General features: G+C 43.9%; 1 protein-coding gene across 1 annotated transcript; it reads left to right on the forward strand.

Annotated features, from left to right (window-relative positions):
- Positions 1-1,449: 1,449 nt before the first annotated feature.
- KLHL38 (kelch like family member 38) lies at positions 1,450-17,858 on the forward strand. Its single transcript, XM_073590285.1, has 4 exons — positions 1,450-1,751; positions 8,446-9,913; positions 11,929-12,034; positions 14,122-17,858. The coding sequence occupies exons 2-4, from the start codon at positions 8,564-8,566 to the stop codon at positions 14,403-14,405; spliced, it is 1,740 nt and encodes a 579-aa protein (XP_073446386.1). The 5' UTR covers positions 1,450-1,751; positions 8,446-8,563; the 3' UTR covers positions 14,406-17,858.
- The last annotated feature ends 7,966 nt before the right edge of the window (positions 17,859-25,824 follow it).

Raw genomic sequence — 25,824 nt, forward strand, 5'->3', positions numbered from 1 at the left:
AGACCACTAGAAACAGACACTATACTACCAAGCCCTTCTGTATCCTAGAATACCAGGCACTGTACTTTAATTCCTTTACTATCCTAGACCACCAGGGACTATACTATTAATCCCTTCATAACGCTAGACCACTAGAAACAGACACTACACTACCAAGCCCTTCTGTATCCTAGAATACCAGGCACTGTACTTTAATTCCTTTACTATCCTAGACCACCAGGGACTATACTATTAATCCCTTCATAACGCTAGACCACTAGAAACAGACACTACACTACCAAGCCCTTCTGTATCCTAGAATACCAGGCACTGTACTTTAATTCCTTTACTATCCTAGACCACCAGGGACTATACTATTAATCCCTTCATAACGCTAGACCACTAGAAACAGACACTACACTACCAAGCCCTTCTGTATCCTAGAATACCAGGCACTGTACTTTAATTCCTTTACTATCCTAGACCACCAGGGACTATACTATTAATCCCGTCACTACCCTAGACACTATACTATTAAATTATTGCAGTCCCCCTAGACCATCAGGGATTTTACAATAAAGATTTACTCTGCTCTTGGCCATCTGATATGAAATCAATAATCTTTTTATTACACTCGACCACCAGGGATCTCAAAATGAACCCCTGCACTGCTTTAGACCGCCAAAGATGTCTCCATTAACACTTTCACCACTCTAGCCCAAGAGGAATGTCAAAATTAACCCCCTCACTGCTGTAAATTCCAAATCTGTTCCATTAACCTATTCCATCACCTAGTCAACCAGGTTACAAATAATATGTAGAAACATTTCTGGTAATTGCGCCCAATAATCAATCCTCTTCAAAAACCATTAAGAAACACTTGGAAATCTTTTCCTAATCATTTCTATAGGAAATCCACTTTCCTGTTCACATGGGATCTTTCCCCAAACGAGGAACAGTCGAATGAAAAAGCAGCAAAAAATCGAGTTTCCTGAAGCATTTTCCAGTTCAACAAATCTTGAAAGACCCCCGGTGTCTTGTAGTTTTGTTTTCGAGTCCCCGATTTAGTTATTGTATGCGGCCCTTTCATGGCCTGTGCACACATTGCATTTTTGTTGCATTTTTTTTTCTGCGCAGTTTTGTCACAAAACCTGAAGGATTTCCTAGTTCCAGCAAAGTGAATGAGATTCCTGAATGCTCGTGCGTCTGTCAGCCGCAGTAATGAGCGGGGAAATCAGCAGCAAAAGTGCGAGGCAAAAACGAGGCAAAAACGAGGCAAAAACGAGGCAAAAACACAGCTATTCTACGCCGCGCTCTTCCTGCCAAAAGACGCAGAAATGTCCACAACAAATGCTTACTGTATGCACAGGCCCTTATTCCTAGATTAACCCCTGGTTGGATCAGTCCTGACAATCCACAGATCCGGCTGCAGTCAGCAGTTATCGCTGTCATTGCAAAACGAAAACAAGAGCTTCATCCTGCGCCATAAATATCCTCCCTGTTTACACCGGCTCCTATTGCAGCTATTGTGGGACGGAGATCGGAGAAGTTTCTATCACTCCAGATAAATCCTTGTGTCTATCAACAATAACTGGAAAAACAAGGCCGGGAGCCGAGCGGAGCGCCACGTGACCACACCGGAGGCCAGATACAGCTAATATTAGCATCTGCTCCGCCGCCGTCCTCCTGCCGAGAGGAGAACACCGGGCTCTGGACAGGACAAGGTCCGAAACCTCAGAGACGAGCGCAGCTCTGCAGGAACATGGAGCCAGGTAACATAGCTAGCTATCTATCTGTTATCTATATCTATTATATATCTATTATCTATCATCTATCACTTTCTATTATCTATCTATCTGTTATCTATATCTATTATCTATCTATCACTATCTACCACTATCTATCTATGTATCTATCTATCTATTATCTATCTATCACTATCTATCACTATCTATATCCGGCATCTATCTATCTATTATCTATCACTTTCTATTATCTATGTATCTATCATCCATCTATCTATTATCTATCTATGTGTTATCTATATCTATTATCTATCCATCTATCTATCACTATCTACCACTATCTATCTATCTATCTATCTATCTATCTATTATTAAACTATTATGTTATGAGAGAGAGACCAGAATCTGAAGTAGGGGTTAAATAAAAAAAAAATGATTCCGGACATGCTCAGTTTTAAAAAACGAAATCCATCGCCGGATTCCGTCTTTTGATGGACAGCGACGGATCCTGCGCCCAATAGGCTTCCATTATATCCAACGACGGATGGCGCTGGATCCAACGCAGTCCGACTTTTCGACGTACACAAAAAACATTACTTTGTCCGCTGTCTCCGGCCGACGGACAAAGATTTTATGACACATCTGTCAAATGACGGCTGAAACGTGCGGCCATCCGTCACAATCCGTTGCTAATACAAGTCTATGAGAAAAAAATGTATATAGAGGTGCTATCAGGCATTGTACAGGAGGAGGAGGTGAGCTGTGACATCACCTATTGTGAATGGTGGATCCTGTGTTATCTACTGTATATAAATTTATCAGTCTTTATATAAGGAGAGGGAGGAGGTGAGCTGTGACATCACCTATTGTGAATAAATTATTTAAATTATCCCTTGTTATATCCTGTATAGAGATCTGCTTACATATGCTTCCCCTAAGGACATGTTCAGTATTTGGTCAGTATTTTACATCAGTATTTGTAAGTCAAAACCAGGATTGGATGATGAAGCCAGAAGTGGTGACATGTTTCTATTATGCTTTTCCTCTGATTGTTCCGCTCCATTTTTTTCTGTGAAATACTGGCTAAACATTGAATGTGTGAACGCGCCCTGATAGCGGCAATTGCAGATAAGATCGGATTGCTGCTTTTAGCTCCTTCTCATTCAGGGTGCCCAGAGCTTCCCCTGCAGTTTGATCAAGGGGTACGAATAGGTTGACGTGACAGCTAGAAGCCCGCTGAAGGCCCTGTGACTGCCATGTTGGCACTCCTGGGAAGCACAGACACAGGCTGGGCTTCATAGGAGGCGGTCATTTTAGCTCTATACCAGACCTGGGCAAAGTGCCTGCCCGCTCACTCGCTGTCTCCCGCCCGCTGTCAGCATAGGTGGTGTCAGGAACACCGCACTGCACTTGCTCACTGAGCCAGGGCGTGTGTCCTGAGTACAAAAACAGTGCTCAAAGATACCTGTGGAGCGGGACAGCAGCGGTGACGATGCGTGCCTCAGACTATCAGGACCTGAAGCATGTGACTGCTGGGGGCGTGGCCTAAGCTCCTCCGGCCACTTCCTCCACCAATCAGCGTGTGAAACAGCTGACACAATTATGTCATGTATCACCGGAGAGTCAGCGTTCCGGAAGCAGAGGCAGATGCAGGGCGCCTGGGAGCGGGATGAGATGAGTATGTGGTGGGGTTTTTTTTAATTTTTTTCATGTGTATTAATATGGTGGGAGAGAACATGGGGAGAACATGTGGATTCTATGGGGGGGTGACGTGCTGCACATGGGGAAGGCTGTATACTGTCATGCAGTATATAGGGAGGCCATGTGGGGCTCATGCAATATATGGGGAGGCTGTGTGGGGCTCATGCTGCATATAGGGAGGCTGTGTGGGGCTCATGCAATATATGGGGAGGCTGTGTGGGGCTCATGCCGTATATAAGGAGGCTGTGTGGGGCTCATGCTGCATATGGGGAGGCTGTGTGGGGCTCATGCTGTATATGGGGAGGCTGTGTAGGGCTCATGCAGTATATGGGGAGGCTGTGTGGGGCTCAATCAGTATACTATGTAGCCACCTCAAAAGTATAAAGGGAGGCTATGTGTGGCTCATGCTGCATATACGGAGGCTGTGTGGGGCTCAGGTCGTATATAGGGAGGCTGTGTGGGGCTCATGATGTACTGTATATAGGGAGGCTGTGTGAGGCTCATGCCGCATATGTAGTAGACTGTGTGAGGCTCATGCTGTATAGAAGGGGCTGTGGGGGTCTATAGAAATATAGGGGGGGTGTCAGCATACTTAATTCTGCTCAATATTAAGTGATACAATTAATATTAATAAATGAATATTGAGTAGAATTAATTTCAAGCTATAGGTTTGGCCCTCCACAACAGTCATGGTCTCTCATGTGGCCCCTCGGGAAAATTAATTGCCCACCCCTGCTCTATACCACAGTTCAGTTGTATTGCTTTATACAGAAGAAGAAATCAGACAATCTCAGGTTCAAGTACCCTAATAACCTAATGGGCAGACTTGGACTGGCCCACCGGACAACAGATGAATGCCCCGGTGGGCAGGGCCGGTTTTAGGCACAGTGGGGTCCTAGGTAAAGTTTAAAATGGGGCCCCAAGTGCTATCATATTGCACATCACACAGAAGCATTTCAATTGCATTTATATGCGCTGAGTTCAGGCCGCTAAATGAGTGTGTGCGACAATATTGAAGTCATTCAACAACTTGTTTCCCGGTCTCTTTACACCGTCTGAGAAAGAATGATGGGGACAGAACAATCACTAATGGATCACTAACAGATCACCATACAGTATCATGTTATCAGCAGCACATCTACAGTTTACACCCCATAGTCCTCCATATAATATAATGTGCCTCATAGTCCTCCATATAGTATAATACACTCCGTATAGTCCTCCATATAATATAATGTGCCCCATAGTCCTCCATATAGTATAACACAGTCCTCAGTCCTCCATATAGTATAATATACTCCCCATAGTCCTCCATATAGTAAAATAAACTCCTTATAGTCCTCCATATAGTATACACTCCTCATAGCCCTCCATAAATTAAAATACACTCAGTCCTCCATATAGTAGAATACACTACTCAGTCCTCCATATCATATAATACACTCCCCATAGTCCTCCAGATATTAAAATACACTGCTCAGTCCTCCTTGTAGTATAATACATAGTGCTCCATATAGTATAATACACCGCCAGTCATCCATGTAGTACAATTCACTTCCCATACTATAATGCACCCTATAGTTCTTCATATAGTATAATGTATTCCCCATAATCCTCAATACGGTATAATGCAGCCCACATATAGTATAATGCAGCCACCCCATAGAGCGTAATGTAGCCACCTCAAAGAGTATAATGCAGCCACCCCAGAATATAATGCAGCCCCGCCATACAATATAATGTAACCCCCCCATAGAATATAATGCAGCCCTCCTCTTATAGTATAATGCAGCCAGCCCTTGGAGCATAATGCAGCCACCCCACAGAATATAATGTAACCCCCCATAGAATATAATGCAGCCCCCCTTATATAGTATAATGTAGCTCCTCTATAGAATACAATGTAGCCCTCCTCATATAGTATAATGCAGCCCCAACAGAATATAATGTAGCCCCCTCAAAAAGTATAATGAAGCCCCCATACAATATAATCTAGCAATCTAGCCCCCATAGAATATAATGCAGCCTCCCCATAGAATACAATGTAGCCTCTTAGTGATGAGCGAGTATACTCGATGCTCTGTTTTTCCCCAGCATGCTCGGGTGATCGCTGAGTATTTTGTAGTGCTTGGAGATTTAGTTTCAGTCGCCACAGCTACATGATTTGCGGCTGCTAGACAGGCTGAATACATGAGGGGATTGCCTGAGAAACAGGCATTCCTCACATGTATTCAGGCTATCCAGCAGCCGTAAATCATGCAGCTGAGGCATTGAAAACTAAATCTCTGAGCACTACAAAATACTCAGAGATCACCCGAGCATGCTGGGGAAAAACCGAGCATCGAGTATACTCGCTCATCACTAGTAGTCTCCTCATATAGTATAATGTAGCCCCCTCATAGAGTATGATGCAATCACCAATACAGCCCCCCATAGAATATAATGTAGCCCCGAATAGAATATAATACAGCCCACCTCCCCATAGAATATAATGTAGCCCCCCCATATTATATAACACAGCCTCTACCATAGAATATAATGTAACCCCATGGTATATAACACAGTCACATAGTAGATAGCAGAGACGCATAGTATATAGCACAGCCGGATAGTATATAGCACAGCCCCACATGGTATATAGCACAGCCCCACATGGTATATAGCACAACCCCACATGGTATATAGCAAGTATATAGCACAGCCCCACATGGTATATAGCACAGCCCCACATGGTATATAGCACAGCACCACATGATATAATATAGTACAGCCCCACATTGTATATAGCACAGCCCCACATGGTATATGGAACAGCTCCACGTGGTATATGGCACAGCCCCACATGGTATATAGCACAGCACCACATGGTATATAGCCCCACATGGTATATGGCACAGCTTCACATGGTATATGGCACAGCTCCATATGGTATATGGCACAGCCTCACATGGTATATAGCACAGCCCACATGGTATATAGCACAGCCCCACATGGTATATAGCACAACCCCACATGGTATATGGCACAGTACCACATGGTATATGGCACAGCCCCACATGGTATATGGCACAGCCCCACATGGTATATAGCACAGCACCACATGGTATATGGCACAGCACCACATGGTATATAGCACAGCTCCACATGGTATATGGCACAGCCCCACATGGTATATAGCACAGCCCACATGGTATATAGCACAGCACCACATGGTATATAGCACAGCCCCACATGTTATATGGCACAGCTTCACATGGTATATGGAACAGCTCCATATGGTATATGGCACAGCCTCACATGGTATATAGCACAGCCCACATGGTATGTAGCACAGCCCCACATGGTATATAGCACAGCCCCACATAGTATATGGCACAGCCCCACATAGTATATGGCACAGCACCACATGGTATATGGCACAGTACTACATGGTATATGGCACAGTACCACATGGTATATGGCACAGTACCACATGGTATATGGCATGGCACAGCCCCACATGGTATATAGCACAGCCCCACATGGTATACAGCACAGCACCACATGGTATATAGCACAGCACCACATGGTATATTGCACAGCCCCACATGGTATATAGCACAGCCCCACATGGTATATAGCACAGCTCCACATGGTATATAGCACAGCACCACATGGTATATAGAACAGTACCACATAGCATATGACTCCTTCCCCCCCCCCCGAGCATGGCTCCACAGTCAAGTACTACTGGTACATTAAAAAAACCACACTCCTCACTTCACCTCGTGCCCGCGCTGCTCCCGGCTGTGTGATGCGCCGCTAGCTGGTGGCACCAGGGGGAGCGGGGGCCCTAGGTAGCTGCCTGTTCTGCCTGCCGCCAACGCCGGCCCTGCCAGTGGACCCCTGTAAGGAGTGGCGCCTCTACCCTATGTATAAGCAGTAATGGGCACAATATATTTGATTCTCTACGTAAGGACAAATCAGCATCTCATCATTCATCCTCCAAACTACCCAGATTATTATTACTATATAGATACATTTGTGAATGAGGGTGATGTAATATTTGTGCATAGCAGAACCTCGAGCCCCAAAAATCAATGTTACGGATGGGTCATTGGCACCCTAGTCCTACACTATTAAAGACATTAAAGACATTGTAAAAGAATTTTAAAAAATTTCCAAATTAAAAGCACTAAAAATTTTAAATAAGCCCTTTCTCCTGCATTAAAAATAAAAATCTGTACTGCGGCATCTATGAATATTTGCTCTATTAAAATATAAAAATAACTTAACCCATACTGTAAAAGCCATAAAAAAGAAAAAAAAAATCAAAATGACAGAATTGCTGTTTATTTCTTGCCCCACGTCCGCAAAAATATTCAATTAAATTTTATCAAAAAACATATGTACACAAAAATGGTATCGGGAAAAGCATCAGGTTTTTAAAAAAGACGCTGGAAAAATGCAAAAATAAAAGTTCAGGAAATGACCATGAAAATGTTGAATTTTTAGAGCAGAATTGGAAGAATATTTAGGAATTTTTTAGTTTTTTTCAGGAGGATTTTGGAGAGTTTCCTGCTCAGTTTCTGCTCCAAAAAACTCAGGAAAAAGACTCAGTATGAACACATGCAAAGAGGGGAAATTCTGATGATAGCTTGCCTTCAAGGTATAAACCCACACAAGCAATTAACTATGAAGAAAATCGTTATGCAGGTGCATGCTTTCCCCTCGTAAGTTCGTATTTGTGAGGAAAACTAAGATCAAACCACAGTTGAAATTCCAAAATCACAAAAGCTTTCGTTCTTTTTAATATGCCTTGTAAAACTTTTATGGTCCCTTATAAAGTTACTCGAAGAAGAAAAATCCAGTCCATAGCTCTAATGATTACTGAAACTTAAGAAAGTGGATTGTTTCCTATAAAATCCCATAGCCGAAGATTTTGTGAGAAGTTTCACATTTTATGACTTGTTCTAAGTTCATCAACTAGAAATCACATCTTATAATGAATGAGACTCAGAATATTACTTTATTTTTATAGGCTGGAAGAAGATAAGAGGACTTCTGCTCCAGTGCGGCTGCTGACATGGCGTCTGTCCAACACAAGTTATTGCGTTTCATTTCTTGGGAACTTTTCTAATTGGAATAATTGGGGCAATATGGATGGCAAAACCAGTGAAGTCCTACTCTTTCATGATAAAGTCTTCTCCAGCGACTTATTGAGGCAGCTGAACAATTTGAGAGAATCCAGGTTGCTTACTGACGTTACCATTTGTAGCGATGACTGCGAATTTCCTTGCCATAGGAATGTTTTGGCCTCCAGCAGTCCATACTTTAAGGCAATGTTTTGCAATAATTTTAAGGAAAGTACCCAGGACAAGGTGTTTCTGATGGGCATAGATTCAGACACGCTTCATCGGATCATCGTTTACGTCTACACGGGGGAGATCCTCATAACGTTGGACAACGTCTTCAGTATCTTTCAAGGTGCTTCACTTTTACAGTATGAAAAACTATTGGGAACTTGCTCGAAATTCCTCCAGGACCAAATGACTCCTCAAAATTGTTTAAGTATGATCAGACTTTCTGAATTCTTTAGCTGTAAGAACCTCAAAGAGAAGGCTAGACGAATGGCTTTGCAATACTTCAAAGACGTGTCCATTTCTGAAGATCTGAAGGATCTCGGTGTCTCGGAACTGTTGGACTATATTGGAGATGATGATCTTTGTGCTGAAGAAGAACAAGTGTTTGAGGCCCTAATGACCTGGATAAGACACAACGAACATGGTCGAAGGTGCTACATACAAGAATTATTTCAGAAAGTCAGGCTCCAGTATGTCCATCCAACTTTTCTTTTCCATTTCATTGCCAATGAACCTTTGATTCAGTCTTCACTGTCTTGTCGGAGAATGTTAGAATCAGCCTGTAGAGTATTATTTGCTCATAACACATCCATCTCCCCCGATATCAAGCCAATATGTCATGTCCCGCGTCGATTTTCTCATCAAGAATTCCTCATCAACATAGGAGGCCGAAAGGACAACCAACAGACAACAAGAGACGTCTTGCTGTATAATGAGAAAACCAATCAATGGTTGAGGCTTGCGAAGTTGCCAACACGTCTACACAAGGCTTCGGCAGTTGGATTGCATGGTAATGTGTATGTCCTAGGTGGGCTATCCATTGGCAACAAAGAGAACACGGTCACATCAAGTGTTTTCATACTGTCCCTGAAATTAAATCAGTGGCGCAAAGGTGAACCCATGCTTGTTCCTAGATACTCTCACAAGAGTATTGGGTACAGAAACTATATCTTCTCAATAGGAGGGATTGGAGCAAAACAACACATTCTTAGCTCGGTGGAGAGGTTTGATAGCATTTATAACTCTTGCGAGGAAATGGCTAGTATGCCAGTCGCTGTCCTCCATCCTGCAGTAGCTGCCAAAGATGAAAGGATATATCTTTTTGGTGGAGAGGATGAAATGCAGAATCCAGTCCGGCTTATACAGGTAATTCATGGAATTCCTATGGAACCTAATAAATGCGCCACAAAGAGTAAAAGAGGCCATGCTTACCCCCGAAATACACCTTCTGTCCATTGTCGCCGCTCTGACGGTTTTTACTGGACCAGAAGTGATGACTTCACAGCCACCAGTGAGTTGACCGCTGAGACCACTGATTTTCTGCAAGGTCAGGATACTGGTGTTTGGAAAGTCAATATTATTGGAGTGGCAGTGCCGGAATTGAGTGTGGACTGTCTTATTCTTTTGTCAGGATGGCTTCCCATTGTCAAATTTGAATTGTAGACACTTACAGTATGTTTTGTATAAAACATGGTTTAAACAGGAGCCGTAAAAAGAGACACTGGCCATCGGGCCGGGTCCATGCCTGTTACTGGCACTGCTTGAATTATATGGTTTCTCCGGATACACACAAAGTCAGACCAGAATTTTGGCTGTGACCCTCCCCGATGACTATGCTGCTGTATAGTAACCCTATATTGCATTGCCTTATGGGGGTATTCTCGATTTTATGACTTTGCTGTCATTGAAAACTTTTAAGAAGTTTAGTATAGTCCCATAGATTTTTACAAAGTGCTATATTATGGCCCCATATACTTCCAGAGCTTCTTTCCTGGTTCCCAGCCAGTCCCTGTAAATCCCAGCCTCCTGTAATGATGTCTCGTCTCATGTGACCACTGAAGCCAATTACAGGTGGTCTAAAGACTTTTTGAAGAGGGTAAATGTGCAGCAAATCCCTGGCATGAAATCCGCAGTGAATATATTCTGGGTGACCGTAAAGTTACAGTATCTGTGATCAGCCAAACAGAATATTTCCTACTTTATAAAGATTTAATTTGATTGTTCCAAATGATAAAAAAACATGGCTGCTTCCTTCCAATTCCAGCAAAACACTTGTCTATAGGTTGAGTGGTATTTGCAGTTCAGCCCCACTGAAGTGCACGGAGATGTACTGCAATACCAAACAGTTTGGAACTGTGCTTGTAAGAAAGCAGCCATGTTTTTGTAATCTTAAAAAAAACTCCTTGAATCAGAGACCAATCTAAATAAGTGGTAGGGATAATAAATCCAATTCTAGACCTTCCGGAGCTGTATTCTGCGTCTAGCATCCAGCTGGAAAGAACATTAGGGAGGAGCTATAATCTATGAGTCTGTTCCTATAAGCCAATGAGCATTGACTTGAGTGTTCTCATCAATGCTAATTGGCTGGAAGCATTTGATTGACAGAGCTCTCCTCCCAAATACCTTTTTAAATTGGATTCCATCTTCTAAGACATTATAGACATAACTAGAGATAGTGTGTGTATATAGTATATATACTAGATGGTGGCCTGATTCTAACGCATCGGGTATTCTAGAATCAACTTTTTACTATTGATGCTGCCTATGCAGCATCAATAGTAAAACATAGAATGTAAAAAATGAAAAAAAAATTAAAAAAGGTTATTCTCACCTACCGACGGTCCCCAATCTCCTCTCCACGCTCCCGGCATCTTCTGGTCTCAGTAATGCTTTGTGCGAAGGACCGGGGATGACGTCACACTCTTGCGAGAGCGCAACGTCATCAGCGGTATTTCGCGCGAAGCATTACTGGGAACGGAAGATGCCGGGTGCATGGTGAGAGGAGGGAAAGAGTCCGGGGGCCGTCGGAAGGTGAGTATATCACTATTTTTTATTTTAATTCTGTTTTTTACAGGTTTATGGTACCCAGGGTCCAGAGGAGTCTCCCATCTCCCGGCTGCGTCGCCGCTGACGTCACTGCGGCCGGAGATGACCCGCGCGAGTGCCACTGATCTCCCAATGGTAGCGGTAGCGTGCGTCCTTCGAATTCCGGACTGTGTCTGCGCACTGCGCCTGTCGCTGATTGGCCGTGGCCGGCCGCGACCAATCAGCGACGCGGGATTTCCGTTACAGACAGACAGGCATAATTAGACGATTATATAGTAGATATATACATACACACAGTGAACATGTAATAATAAATTCTCGTTCTTACATTTTAGGTCTATCATGTTTTTAGAAACATGTGGTTCAGGATGGAGACCAGAATGGTAAAAAACGTCTGCGCCCCGGCCGTTGTTGTTGGGGAAAAGATTATAATAATCGGAGGTGAGTTCTTAATGGCAGGTTTCAGCACAATGACTATAAAACGAGTTTCCACAGAAGAGAAGCGTCAAAATATGTTTCTCCAGAAGTACAAATTAAACCCCCGTAATGGTAGCTTATGCACCTCAATTGCACCAATCAGACTGCCCCTCAGGAAGCGTGCAAGAAAAATGCTGCCATAATACAGTACTAGCGGGATGCCTCTTATATTCATTGCTTGTAGACTGCCCTCCATGAACAATAATGCCACCAATCAACCCATCCCAGTATAATGCCTCCATTCACACAGGCAAAGATAAATATTGTGGTCAAAGATTAAATTATGGCACCTGTACTCAGATCCGGGACAAAGTATTATGGTGCCCTAGGCAGATGAAGCCAATGGCGCCTCCTGCCCTCCACAAAGTAAAGGAATGGCTCAGAGACTAAGGTCACAGGACTAGAGTTGTGCGAACCCGAACAGTAAAGTTTGGCATCCATACTGAACACCTGCTATTCGGGCACGGACACCGAACACGGACTTCACCAGGAAGTCCGTGCTACTGTTGGGTTTGGCCCCACGAACACCGGGTGTTTGTCGCACTGTCATGGGCACAGGGGGACTGAAGCTAGCCATATCCAGTGATCCATCCAGCTTCAGAGCAGTGCATGCAAGCTTTATAGCAAAGAGCTTGTAAGCGCTGACTCCTTGACTAGGAAACCAGCCACTTCTGATAGACTACAGAGGTGGCCATTAACTCAGGCAATGAGCAGCACACTATAGAATTAAAAACACCTTTGCTCTTTAGGATGGAGAGGGTTTTAATAAGTTGCTTGTTTTCACAAAAGCTCTCCAGATTGCATTTCACAGCTGTCCATACTACATCATTGGCTGTAAAGAGTATTTTATATAGGTGGAATTATAATTTCAGCTTCAGATGTGACTTAAATATATCATATCAGTGTGGAGCCCCCAGGAGTATGGTTGCTACAGTGGCATTGCCTTCTTCCTAGGGAGAGTGATGTCACGCCTGGAAGCAATGAAGGGTCTCTCTGGCAGTTAACCATTGCATGCAACACAGTTCCCACTCCGGGCCAGCAGAGGGAGCTCTGAACCCAGAACTGAGGGGAGGAGCTGTCTCTGGGGGCCAGGAAGGAGTGGGTAGTTAGTGTGAGGAGGGGTTGTGTGCACATGTGGAGGAGAAGAGCTGGGGAGACTGAGGAAAGTGCAGGGCTCAGTCCCAGTGATAGCGCATGATCTGGAGCCTGGTCTCCACGGGTGTATGGATACTAACGGTCCTGCACCAGAAACCAGAGGAATAGGAAGCTGTAATTGCTCTATTCCCACATAATCCTCGGAGGCACAACAGCGACGGGTGAGCCAAGAGAGATAGAAGGCTACAGCTGTCTGCCATAGAGTGGAGTGTGGATAACATCAGAAAGGAGGAACTCCAGTGTAACTCAGTACTGGGAGTACTTCATAGAGAGCGCTAGTAAGGAGACTGCACAACCCAACTGCCAGAGTGATTCCTGATTTGCTTCCAGGCTAACCAGCTCCTGTGCCATCTGTACTCAGGACCCTGGACTGCATGTGCCAAGTAAAGGTAAAGAAACTGCAACCTATTGTGTCCTTGCCTTCTTGCTGCAACCTCCCCGGCACTGCTACATCTCTGTGCCTGACACTGCACCTTCCTTCCCAACACCCATCTACACTGCCCTGGGACTACAGCCCTGCCTGTGGAGGGTTATAACATCACTGCTGCACCACACCATCTGTCCCAGAGGATCTGTCTGCAGCGTCGGCTTAACATCTTCATTGCCGAACACCACAGGTGGCGTCACGAATCATCTATTCATAAACTTTATTCCATCACTTCACTCCGCATGGACGCCCAGGGCCACGGACCGGGTCACCGCTACTGTGACACTTCCCAGTGAAATACCGGCCCGGTACCGAGTACCCCACTGCCCTGGCGGGCGATCCATCAGTAGTAGAAAATGACTCCATAAAAGCTTCAATCTAAAATCAAAATTTCCATGTAACAGCATTTTTATTACCATTGATGCAGTTAACTTTTCACCAGATCTGATCTGATTTTTTTTCGTTCCAGGTTACACCAGAAGAATTATTGCCTACGATATGACGCAAAATACATTTGCCAAATGTGCCGACATGAAAGACAGACGAATGCACCATGGCGCCACCGTCCTGCAGAATAAAATTTACGTAACAGGCGGCCGGTGTCTGACTGTGGACAACACCATTGAGGACTCTGATTCCTTTGACTGCTATGACCCCAATACTGATACATGGACTTCAAAGGGAAAACTGCCCCATAGGTTATTTGATCATGGCTGTCTCACTCTGCAGTGTATCCCTACACAATTACACTAAGTACTGTCATTTGGTATAGTCCAAAAATACTTCAGGAGCTATGGGACAAGTAGTGGCGTTTATAGAAAGAACATAACAAAGATCAAAACTGCTGCTCCAAAATAATGCTTTGTTTTTCCACCTAGGAGAGAAGGGCGCCTCTTACCCTTTCCACAAGGCTTTGAGCATTTCCCATTTTGCATTTCCCCTACGGAGGAGAGTCCTACACAGGCTTTCACCATCGTAAGCCAACAAGACAGAGGGACTACAGTTGTTATGGTTGCCGACTACACACAAACTCAGTCTGTAGTCTGATCCTGGAGTTATGAGGAGGTAGAAGGTGTCTGGGAATTGTCCATGTGTCTACCTGCCCTTTCATTGAGGATGTCCCGGTCTGAGCACAGGCCGCGATGTATGGATTGTCTGCTAGACCCAAATTTGACTGTTGAGTTCGGGTCGACAGACCGACAGCCAGTCATCACATCATGGTCCGTACTCAGACTGTGTTTCACGGACATCTGATTTCAGCCTTAAAGCCACAAGTAACGCTGAAGAAGTTCTGCAGCGGCTCTGCTTACACAAAAGTAGAAAAGGGGAAAGAGGCAAACACAAGGGGGCAAAGTCAACCATAAAAAAATAATAGCAACGGTAACAAGCTTTATACAAATTATTGTTCTTGTTTATTCGAGGTAGTGGAGCAATAAACACAGTATGGCTGGGATCACACTACCGTGTGTGATGCGAGAAACTCACACGAGTCTCTCGCATCAACACCCGGAGCTACCGCCAGCACTCAGGACCGGAGCTGCGGCTGCATAGAAATACAGGAGTCCTGAGTGCTGGCGGCTGTGTCGGGTGTTGATGCACTCGTGTGAGTTTCTCATCACACACAGTAGTGTGATCCCGGCCTATAGCAAAGATTCACACACCACACCACTTAAAAACTTTTTTGTGGAACTTTTACTTTTTTCCTTGTTTGTAACGTTGGTGCAATTCGATTTGAGCGACCCGGCCCATCGGCCATGCGAGTTATTTCTGTGGAGCCGTGAGAACTAGCTCTTACCTGACGACATCTGCATTGTTTTGATTAGCGATCTGGCACAAAGGCATCGTTGCGGCGTGGCGAACATGTGAGGTCGCATCAGACCGGCTAATAAGAGGAGCCGTGGATGCCATCAGGTAAGAGCCGGTTCTTACTGCTCCGGTCCATCGGCCAAAGATTTACTGATGCGGCCGATGGACTGGGTTGTGAGAATCGATTCGCATCAACCCTACCTCTGTTTTTTTATGCTGATGCTACAAAATTTCTAGTGTTTTCTCGAGTGAATGAGAGGGATCAAAAGCATGGAGGGTCACAGCCATGTCCAGTAAATGGCTGTGTCCACATTTATATCAAAGAATATTGGACCCGTAATCCGTGTACCCAAAGCCAATATTTTGGATCATGGAGTTGCTGTTGGTGTCGCTACCTATTATCCTGTGAATTACCACGTCCAGTTAGATGGAACCACATCTCATCGTACATGATGTACTGTGACGGGTCCAAATGAATTTCTATGAATATATCCACCATCCAATTACAGTACTCCAGAGTCTTCTGTGTATCCCCCTCCTTGAACTCTTGCACAAGCTGATACTTGAGGCTCCAGGTGAAATGATTTCATGTTGACTTGTTGTTTTGTTGTGCTCTTGCTGGAATTATGATGAATTATTATGCACATTTTCGTGGCTTCTCATAATCTTCGCCTGGACATGTGCAACAACCATCACCTATAGTGTCTATGGTTTTGCATTGGTAATGGGTCCTGTGTTCCGCCACTTTTGCACCAAACTCTTCATATTGCTTTTTACTGGAACAAGATGGTCTGGAAATTAACACACAGAATAGTGGTGTCTTTGTGTGAATGATCCTGTGTCCCCACAGGCTTCCAGGTATCACAAAACTCCATGTTGGACACACATACATACACACAACACTGCTGCCCTAAAATTGTACGACTATGGTTATTGTAAAAATATTAACTCCATTTAGTTGCATGTCAATGCCATTAATTTGTCAGCATTTCTACTTATGTACATTTTTATAGTGGTTTGAAAAAACCACTATATTGTAATCCGAACGCTGCTAACTTCTTCTTATTATTCAGTTGATTTCCGCAATTAATGCGGCCCGAACCGCTACACGCACAGACTCCGTTGAGGTGTCGTTTCGAAGCCAGCGTCCACGAGAAGTGTGCTGAGTATTTTTCGTGTCGATCGGATTTGTAGTTTTTGCGCAATTTGCGTTAGAAAAAAAAAAATTCCCGTCATTGGAATGCACTGTCTCAATGCTTTTCAATGGGAAAATGTTGCCACAGACAAAACATGCCCTGAGGCGATTCAAATGGCAGTTAAGCTCATTGATATGCGCAGGCAGACCCAGTTACTATGCCAATGCCTACGAACTTCACATGACGCCCCCAGGACACAGATTCTGGCAGATAATATCAGCTCTTAAAGCGAAACCCACAGCACAAATGCAAATCTAGCTTCATCACATGACGCATGCCCCTGAGAGAGAATGTGCGCCAAAGTGGATTTAGAAGCCCAGTGAGCCAAACTGGCTCTTAAACGGCCGACGCGCCTAAGTGATTCTTAAAGGGCCGGCGCACCAAAATGAGTCTTAAAGGGCCGGTGCGCCAAATCGAAAGCTGAGTGACCCCAGGCTCCAAATCGGAGGCTGAGCCACCCCGGCCTCCAAATCGGAGGCTGATCGACCCTGGCCTACAAATCGGACCCAGAGTGGCCCCGCTCACCAAATCGGACCCAGAGTGGCCCCGCCCACCAAATCAGACCCAGAGTGGCCCCGCCCACCAAATCGGACCCTGAATGGCCCCGCCCACCAAATCAGACCCAGAGTGGCCCCACCCACAAAATCGGACCCTGAGGGGCCACACCCACAAAATCAGACCCTGAGGGGCCACACCCACAAAATCGGACCCTGAGAGATCACGGCCACCAATTCAAGCCCTGAGAAGCCCAGGCCACCGAGTCGGATACTGAGGGGCCCCATCCACCAAATCAGACCCTGAGGCCAAAGTGGCCCCTGAGAGGCACCCACAGTTAAAACAGATCCTGAGTTGAAAGTCTTGCTGGGGCAGCAGGCAAGTCTCTCTTAAAGGGGCAGCCCGGGCACCATTTCAAAGCACTATCTGCACTTCCTTCAGGAAATACACATCTAGTTTAAGTTTGGTGTTCCTTATTCTGGATCAATGCATTAACAAATCGGAAAGTACATTTTTCAATTTACATAACACATATCAACTATCTAAAAAAGCTCATCAGCATCAACCAAGGGTAAAAATTGTACTGAATTTTTAATAAAGATTTTTTTTCTGGTAAACTCTATTTTCTCTTTTATTAAGCGACAATCGTCATTTTATCTGTCTGCAATTTCCCCCAAAATTGGTTCTATCAATAAATATCTTTAAAAAAGATCATTGTATTTTATTTTTTATTCTAGGTATTTGTACCCCTTAAATAATACCCTAAGAGCCTAATTTAAGTGATATGTAAGATCATATACTGTCCAAGGATAATAACCACTTTCATCTTTTATAGGCTCTATAGGGGGTCTGCTACTTTGCTCTAGTGGACCTAGCCAGGCTGTTTATTACATGGCTATCCATTAGCAGATGAATGGCTTGATGTGCCTCCTTCACAGCAATAACAACTGAGCATTAGAGTTAACTGATAGGGATAATTTGATTGCTGGGTTTGCCTTTATTAACAAATGAGACAACCCCTTTAATCATCATCAGTAACTGTGATAGAAGTTTCTGATCCCCTATGGTGAATTTCACATTACAGTCCATGCAGTTTCATCATACGGGAACTTCTGCTGATTGGATTGGTGATGGTGACCCCTCTCAGAGAACATAAGACACAAAATTACCACGGAAGGAATCACCATGTTACCACATGACCAAACTAAAGAGAAAAAAAATCCAAGAATTTTCTGATATAAAGGAACAAGTAAATTAGGCAATATTACCTGAACTATATACATTGGGGAAACAGTTACAGAATAGGAGTAGAGGACCTGTCCTGTCCTTCATTACACATATGATCTGAATAGTGACTTTTTATTACTTAATTTGCCCTGTGGGGGCGCTGTTTGAAAATGTAACACTTACTGCCAAGTATTCTTAACAAAAGCCAATAACCAATAGGAATTTTCTAATATGGAAAAGCCCTCTAAGCAGTCGTGACATGTCTGTCGCATATGACTTAAATGCTTGATAAGTGCAGCTCTCATATTTGTGACCCTTATATCCCCCCAGATGTGGGAACAGTAATCTTTGGCTAGAATTTGGTCCAAACACTGGTTTGACATTTGTTTTGAACTGGTAATATAAATCACAAATCCCAGTACAGGAAGATTATAGTAATATTAGACCGTATCTGTAAAGGAGGCAGCAACTGGCAGAATATTGATGCTCATGTCACACCCATCAGGACACAACAATGTCATTACACACTGTAAAGGGTTTTCCATTTTTAGGAAAGTTGTCCTAAACACTCCGATAATACTGCAAAAATGTTTATTTTAGGTGTTATGGCTGCATTGGTGACGGCACGTCTAAAGCGCGCATCACCACTGTAGCCAGTCACTAAGCTAAGCAGTTTGCGTCATATACCTCGGCACAGCCGCAGAGCTCTGTGGTGATGTGCACCGTCAACATAATGTCACCTCCGCAGCCAAAGCACTGACGCCGAGTAGCAGCGGGAAGTACACGCATCCAGTGACCATTCTTAGTAGGTACATTCTTCAAATATGACTTTAGCCCTTAGATAAAAATATGTAATTTCCACAGTCGTCAGGTCAAAAGTGTCCACTATTTGCTCATATTTTGATCCTGCGCCATCTGAAGCTCCATCTTCAATTAATTCTGCTTATAATATCGAGGAATTACACTACAAACAATTCCCGAATTCATCCCTTTAACCTTAATGGACCTTAATGACCAGTGTCATTTTATGAGGTTATAGCTCAGGAATGCTTCAATGGATCCCACCGATTCTTAGATTATTTTTCGAGACATATTGCACTTGAAATAAAAAACGGAAATTTGGCAAATTTATGAGAACTGAAGCAATGTGGAAGGAAAAAATTAGCATTTAACTTATTCACAAAAAAATTACTTTAACACAACCCTAACCCCAACCCTAACCACCCCTAACCCTAACACAACCCTTACCCCAACCCTAACACAACCCTAACCACAACCCTAACGCAACCCTTACCCCAGCCCTAACCCTAATACACCCCTAACCCTAACTCAACCCCAACCCTAACACAACCCTAACCCTAACACATCCCTAACCCTAACACAACCCTTACCCCAGCCCTAACCTTAATACACCCCTAACCCTAATACAACCCCAACCCTAACTCTAACACAACCCTAACCCCAACTCTAAAGCCAACCCTAGCACAACCCTAACTCTAACACAACCCTAACCCCGACTCTAACCCTACCTGCAATGAATGGAAAAAAATAAAAAAAAATAATTTTATATTTTTTTTCTAACTAAGGGAGTGACTAAGGAGGATTTGATTTTTATTTTTTTTTTATTTTGATCATTGTGATAGGGTCTATCTCAGTGATCAAAAAGAACCAATAGGAAAAATTTCCTATTTTTGCAGGATACCAGCCGGCAGATCTCGGTGGGCGCACTGTCATTTTCTTCCAGGAAGATGACGTGGAGTGCCGAGGGACAGAGCAGGAGGGCCCGGCGATGGTGGAGGTATGGGACCCAATTTCTCTCTTCTCTGATATGCTAGATCATATCAGAGGAGAGAGAAATGAATTGTAAATCAGACTTTTTTGTGATCACTGTTATTAACCGAATCACGTAACAGGGGACCATAAAAACCAGCCTTGGTCATGTTCTCATTGGTCCCAGTAGCCGAGAGTCCGGAGATTTTCCTATGCTGGAGGCACTATAACCCCTCATTACTCAACGCTATTAAAAAGCACGCTACGGAATAAGACCCCTTAACTGCCATTGTTAAAAGGCGTATCAGTGGTCTTTAAGGGGTTAAAGAGTTAATTTTTTTTTTTGCTGTCACGTTTGCTTCTTCTTCCCCTCCAAGAGCAAAAACATTTTTATTTTTCCATGAATATTACCATATGATGGCTTGTTTTTTTTAAGAAACGAGTTGTAGTTTTGAAAGACTCCATTCATTTTGCCATATAATATACTAAAGAAAATGGGAAAAAATGTAAGTGGAATAAAATGGAGAAGAAGTGCAATTCTACCATTGTTTTTTGGGGGGGTTTATACAGCATTCAATATGATTCTTCAGGTTAGTAAGACTATGGTGATATCAAATGTATAGATTCATATCAGGGGCGTACATAGAAATCATGGGCTCCACACCCCCAATCAAAAAAAACCCTTAATATTCAGTAGGGTTACAGAAGAGCATATCTCACAACTTTGCATTGCAGTCCTTATAAATTAAATTTCGTCCTACTGAAGTACTAGATTTCCCTTTCATTGCACCCATGAAGTATGATGCAAAAAAAAGCCACATAAATATTGTATGATACCCCACAGTGAATTCCTCCACAGTACCCTCTACATGCACAGTATGATGCTCGTACCGTACCCCACCTCAACTCCCCCTTCAAAGTATGATGACCCGAAAACAGTATGATCCCTCAACTGTGACCCTTACACAGCCTTCCATGCAGTATAATGGGCCCACATCTCACCACACTGTATAATCGCCCCCCACTAGCTCTCCAAACAGTATAATGGTCCCCACACAGCTCTCTAAATACTGTTTTATAGCCCCCACATAGCCATCCATAAAGTATAGTGGGCCCCATAGTCCTCCATATAGTATACTGCCTCCAATAATCCTGCCTATAGTATAATGCACTCCCCATACTCCTACATATAAAATAATGCACTCACGATAGTTCTCCATACAGTATAATGCACCCCATAGTTCTCCAAATAGTATAATGTATCCCCATAGTCCTCCATACAGTTTAATGCACCCCACATAGTTCTTCAAATAGTATAATGCACCCCCATGGTCCTCCATACAGTATCATGCACTCCCCATAGTCCTGAAAATAGTATAATGCACCCCATAGTTCTTTGTATAAACTATAATGCAGTCCCCATAGCTCTCCATACAGTATAATGCACTTCCCATAGTCGTCCACACATTATAATGTATACCCCATAGTCCTCCATATAGTATAATGCATTCCCCATAGTTCTCCATACAGTATAATGCACTCACCGTAGACCTCTATATAGTATAATGTACTTCCCATAGTCCTCCATACAGTATAATGCACTCCCCATAGACCTCCATATAGTATAATACTTCCCATTGTCCTCCATGCAGGTTTATGGCCACCACAATGTATTCACTAATTTAAAAAGAAAAAATAAAACAAAACAATACTCACTTCTCCTCCTCGTTCCCCACTGCTCTGGTCTCTACAGTAACCATTCTGAAGCACCTGCATATCTCAGCGTAGTGGGTGCCCTCGCTCATCATTACTTTCAACTGAAGAGTATTGGTATCCAAGGGTGGTACCAGCTCCCCAGCTCACGGGACCCATAGCCTACTGGTTCATATATATATATATATATATATATATATATATATATATAGATAGATAGATAGATAGATAGATAGATATACATATTAATATTAGTATACTTATACTAGCTGGTACAGAAAATATAAAGAACTTTGAAAAGGATAACATTTTGTGTTAGGACACCAGTAACTTCTTAAAGGGAAGATATCATCATAAAATAATAATAATAATAATAATATTATTATTATTATGCATTTATATAGCGCCATTTATTCCATGGCGCTTTACATATGAAAAGGGGAAATATAGACAAGTGTAATATATACAAGAGTAATATACAAGTGTAAGACAAGGGTCAAGGGACACACAAGTACATAAGGAGAGGGGACCCTGCCCGCGAGGGCTCACAGTCTACAGGGATGGGTGAGGATACAGTAGGAGAGGGTAGAGCAGGTCGTGCGGTGGTTCAGTAGACCGAGGATCATTGCAGGCTGTAGGCTTGTCGGAACAGGTGGGTCTTCAAGTTCTTCTTGAAGGTTTCCGTTGATGATGAGAGTCTGATGTGTTGCGGTAGGGAGTTCCAGAGTATGGGGGAAGCACGGGAGAAGTCTTGTATGCGGTTGTGGGAAGAAGAGATAAGGGGGGAGTAGAGAAGGAGATCTTGGGACGATCGAAGGTTGCGTGCTGGTAGGTACCTAGAGACCATGTCACAGATGTATGGAGGAGATAGGTTGTGGATGGCTTTGAATGTCATGGTTAGGGTTTTGAATTGGATCCTCTGGGCAATAGGAAGCCAGTGAAGGGCCTTGCACAGGGGGGAGGCTGGGGAATAGCGGGGAGACAGGTGGATTAGTCGGGCCGCAGAGTGTAGGATGGACTGGAACGGTGCTAGAGTGCTAGAGGGGAGGCCAGAGAGTAGGAGGTTGCAGTAGTCGAGGCGGGAGATGAGAAGAGCGTGCACTAGTGTTTTTGTGGTTTCGTGGTTGAGGAATGAGCGGATCCGGGAAATATTTTTGAGTTTGAGGCGGCAGGAGGAGGCGAGGGCTTGGATATGTGGTTTGAAAGAGAGCGCAGAGTCGAGGATCACCCCAAGGCACCGGGCATGCGGGACTGGGGAAAGAGAGCAGCCGTTGACATTGATGGATAGGTCTGGTGGAGGGGTAGAGTGAGATGGGGGAAAGATGATGAATTGTTTGTCCATGTTCAGTTTGAGAAAGCGAGCAGAGAAGAAGGCTGAGATAGCAGACAGACATTGTGGGATGTCAGTCAGTAAGGAGGCGAGGTCGGGTCCAGATAGGTAGATCTGCGTGTCATCGGCATAGAGGTGATACTGCAAACCGTGGGATTCTATGAGCTGTCCCAAGCCGAAGGTATAGATGGAGAATAGTATGTTATACCAAGTGTGAAAGTCATCCCTTACAAATAGGATAGGGAATAACTTCGCTGGGTGTATGACCACTGGGCCCGGCACTATCCCGAGAAAGGTACTCTAAAGGGCCTTGTCTAAAAGCAGCAAAGGTTGAAGATTCCTGAAACAGCGCTTCAGCCACAAGGACTGTCGGGATTATCTTGTCAAATGGAAAGGTTATGGTCCTGAAGATAACTCCTAGGATATCTTTGAGGACCTTCATGCGAATCACCTGGTGAGGGAGTTTTATCGGTGACGTCGGACATTGGGGACTTCTGAGGGTCCAGTGATCCCTCATAGAAGAAAAGGTACTGTCATGGCTTGGTTTGTAGATTCGATCTGGTGACCTGTTGCTTCATTGTTATTTTTTTCTGCCTGTTGTGCTGTGGCTCTTTTCCATTCCTGTTCAAATGCTTATTCTTCCTTTGTCCTTATTCTCCCTTCTTGGTTTGCTCCTTTTTAAGTGGTTTCCATTTTCCCATTTAGTTTGCCCTATTACATTCTGGGTGGGGCTTTGTAAAGTATCCCTTCTCTGCACTTCCTGCCGGCTATATCTCCTGGTGGATATATACATAGGAGTTACAGCTGTTGCATTTTTGCTGCAAGTTGGTTTGTTTTCCCTCCCAGCACCTTTTCCTTTAACCATTGTGAGGTTCTTGGGAGGTCTTTCTTCGATTTTTTGTACTCCTTAGGCTGGTTTCACATTTGCGTTTTTTTTCGCGGTAATTTAGCGCTAAATAGCGCATGCGTTTTTTTTCCTATACTTTGCATGGGATGCGCTTATGTGCGCATACACATGCGTTTGTACGCGTTTTACCGCGCATGCGTTTTTTTGCGGTATGCGCTCGGGCGCACAAAATGCAACTTGTTGCATTTTTTGTGCGTCCGATTTGCCTCAAAAAAACGCATGCGCGCGCAATGCGTTTTTTTACAGCAAGACACCCAATATAAGTCTATGGGTGCGCATATGTGCGCATTGGCATGCTTATGTATGCGTTTTTTTGCACATGCGTTTTTTTTTTGTTAACCATGGAATTTAGGGGTTTGGGTTAGAGTTAGGGTTAGTTAAGGGGGTTTAGGGTTAGGGTTAGGGTTAGGGTCAGGGTTAGGGTTAAGTATGGTTTGGTTAAGGGTTAGGGTTAGGGTTAGGGTCAGGGTTAGGGTTAGGGTTAAGGTTAGTTAGGGTTTGGGTTAGGATTAAGTATTTTGGTTAAGGGTTAGGGTCAGGGTTAGGGTTAAGTATGGTTTGGTTAAGGGTTAGGGTCAGGGTTAGGGTTAAGTATGGTTTGGTTAAGGGTTAGGGTCAGGGTTAGGGTTAGGGTTAGGGTCAGGGTTAAGTATGGTTTGGTTAAGGGTTAGGGTCAGGGTTAGGGTTAAATATGGTTTGGTTAAGGGTTAGGGTTAGGGTTAGGGTCAGGGTTAGGGTTAGGGTCAAGTATGGTTTGGTTAAGGGTTAGGGTCAGGGTTAGGGTTAGGGTTAGGGTCAGGGTTAGGGTTAAGTATGGTTTGGTTAAGGGTTAGGGTCAGGGTTAGGGTTAGGGTCAGGGTCAGGGTTAGGGTTAGGGTTAAGGTTAGTTAGGGTTTGGGTTAGGGTTAAGTATGGTTTGGTTAAGGGTTAGGGTCAGGGTTAGGGTTAAGTATGGTTTGGTTAAGGGTTAGGGTTAGGGTTAGGGTCAGGATTAGGGTTAGGGTTAGGGTCAGGGTTAGGGTTAGGGTTAAGGTTAGTTAGGGTTTGGGTTAGGGTTAAGTATGGTTTGGTTAAGGGTTAGGGTCAGGGTTAGGGTTAAGTATGGTTTGGTTAAGGGTTAGGGTTAGGGTTAGGGTTAGGGTCAGGGTTAGGGTTAGGGTTAGGGTTAGGGTTAGTAAAGTCATGGTTTGGGTTAGTGTGAGGGGCCACCTAATGTTGGAAAAAAACGCAAACGCGGTAAAAACGCACTAAAAACGCATACAAACGCATAAAAACGCTGCGTTTTTTTCATGCATGCTCATAAAAATGCTTGAAAAAAACGCAGCAGTTGTATGCTTTTGTATGCGTTTTTCAATGCGTTTTTTTGCGGGAAAAACGCGCTGCAAAAAAAAGCAAGTGTGAAACAGGCCTTATCCTTATATGAATGTGTCTTAGTTTCTCACCTTAGGTTCTCATATCTCTCCTGACACTTTCTTTTCCCCTTGATAGAAGTGTGTTGCGGCCTCCCCTCTGGTTCCTCAGAAGGTATGAGAAACCCCTCGACGGCCTTTTAGGGAGCCAGGTCCAATGTGTTTTTTTAGTTGTGCGGCTAGGGCCTTTCCAGTCTGCACAGGGACCTGTTGGGTGTAGGAACGGTGTTTCCCTTGTGTGAGTGTGAACATATTCATAACAGCTTCAGTGACAGGAGGGAAAATTGCATAACTACAAATTTTATTTTTTGATTGTGAT

This window comes from Dendrobates tinctorius, unplaced genomic scaffold, assembly GCF_039654945.1.
Source record: "Dendrobates tinctorius isolate UK_male_01 unplaced genomic scaffold, ASM3965494v1 ptg000116l, whole genome shotgun sequence".
Taxonomy (NCBI): Eukaryota; Metazoa; Chordata; class Amphibia; order Anura; family Dendrobatidae; genus Dendrobates; species Dendrobates tinctorius.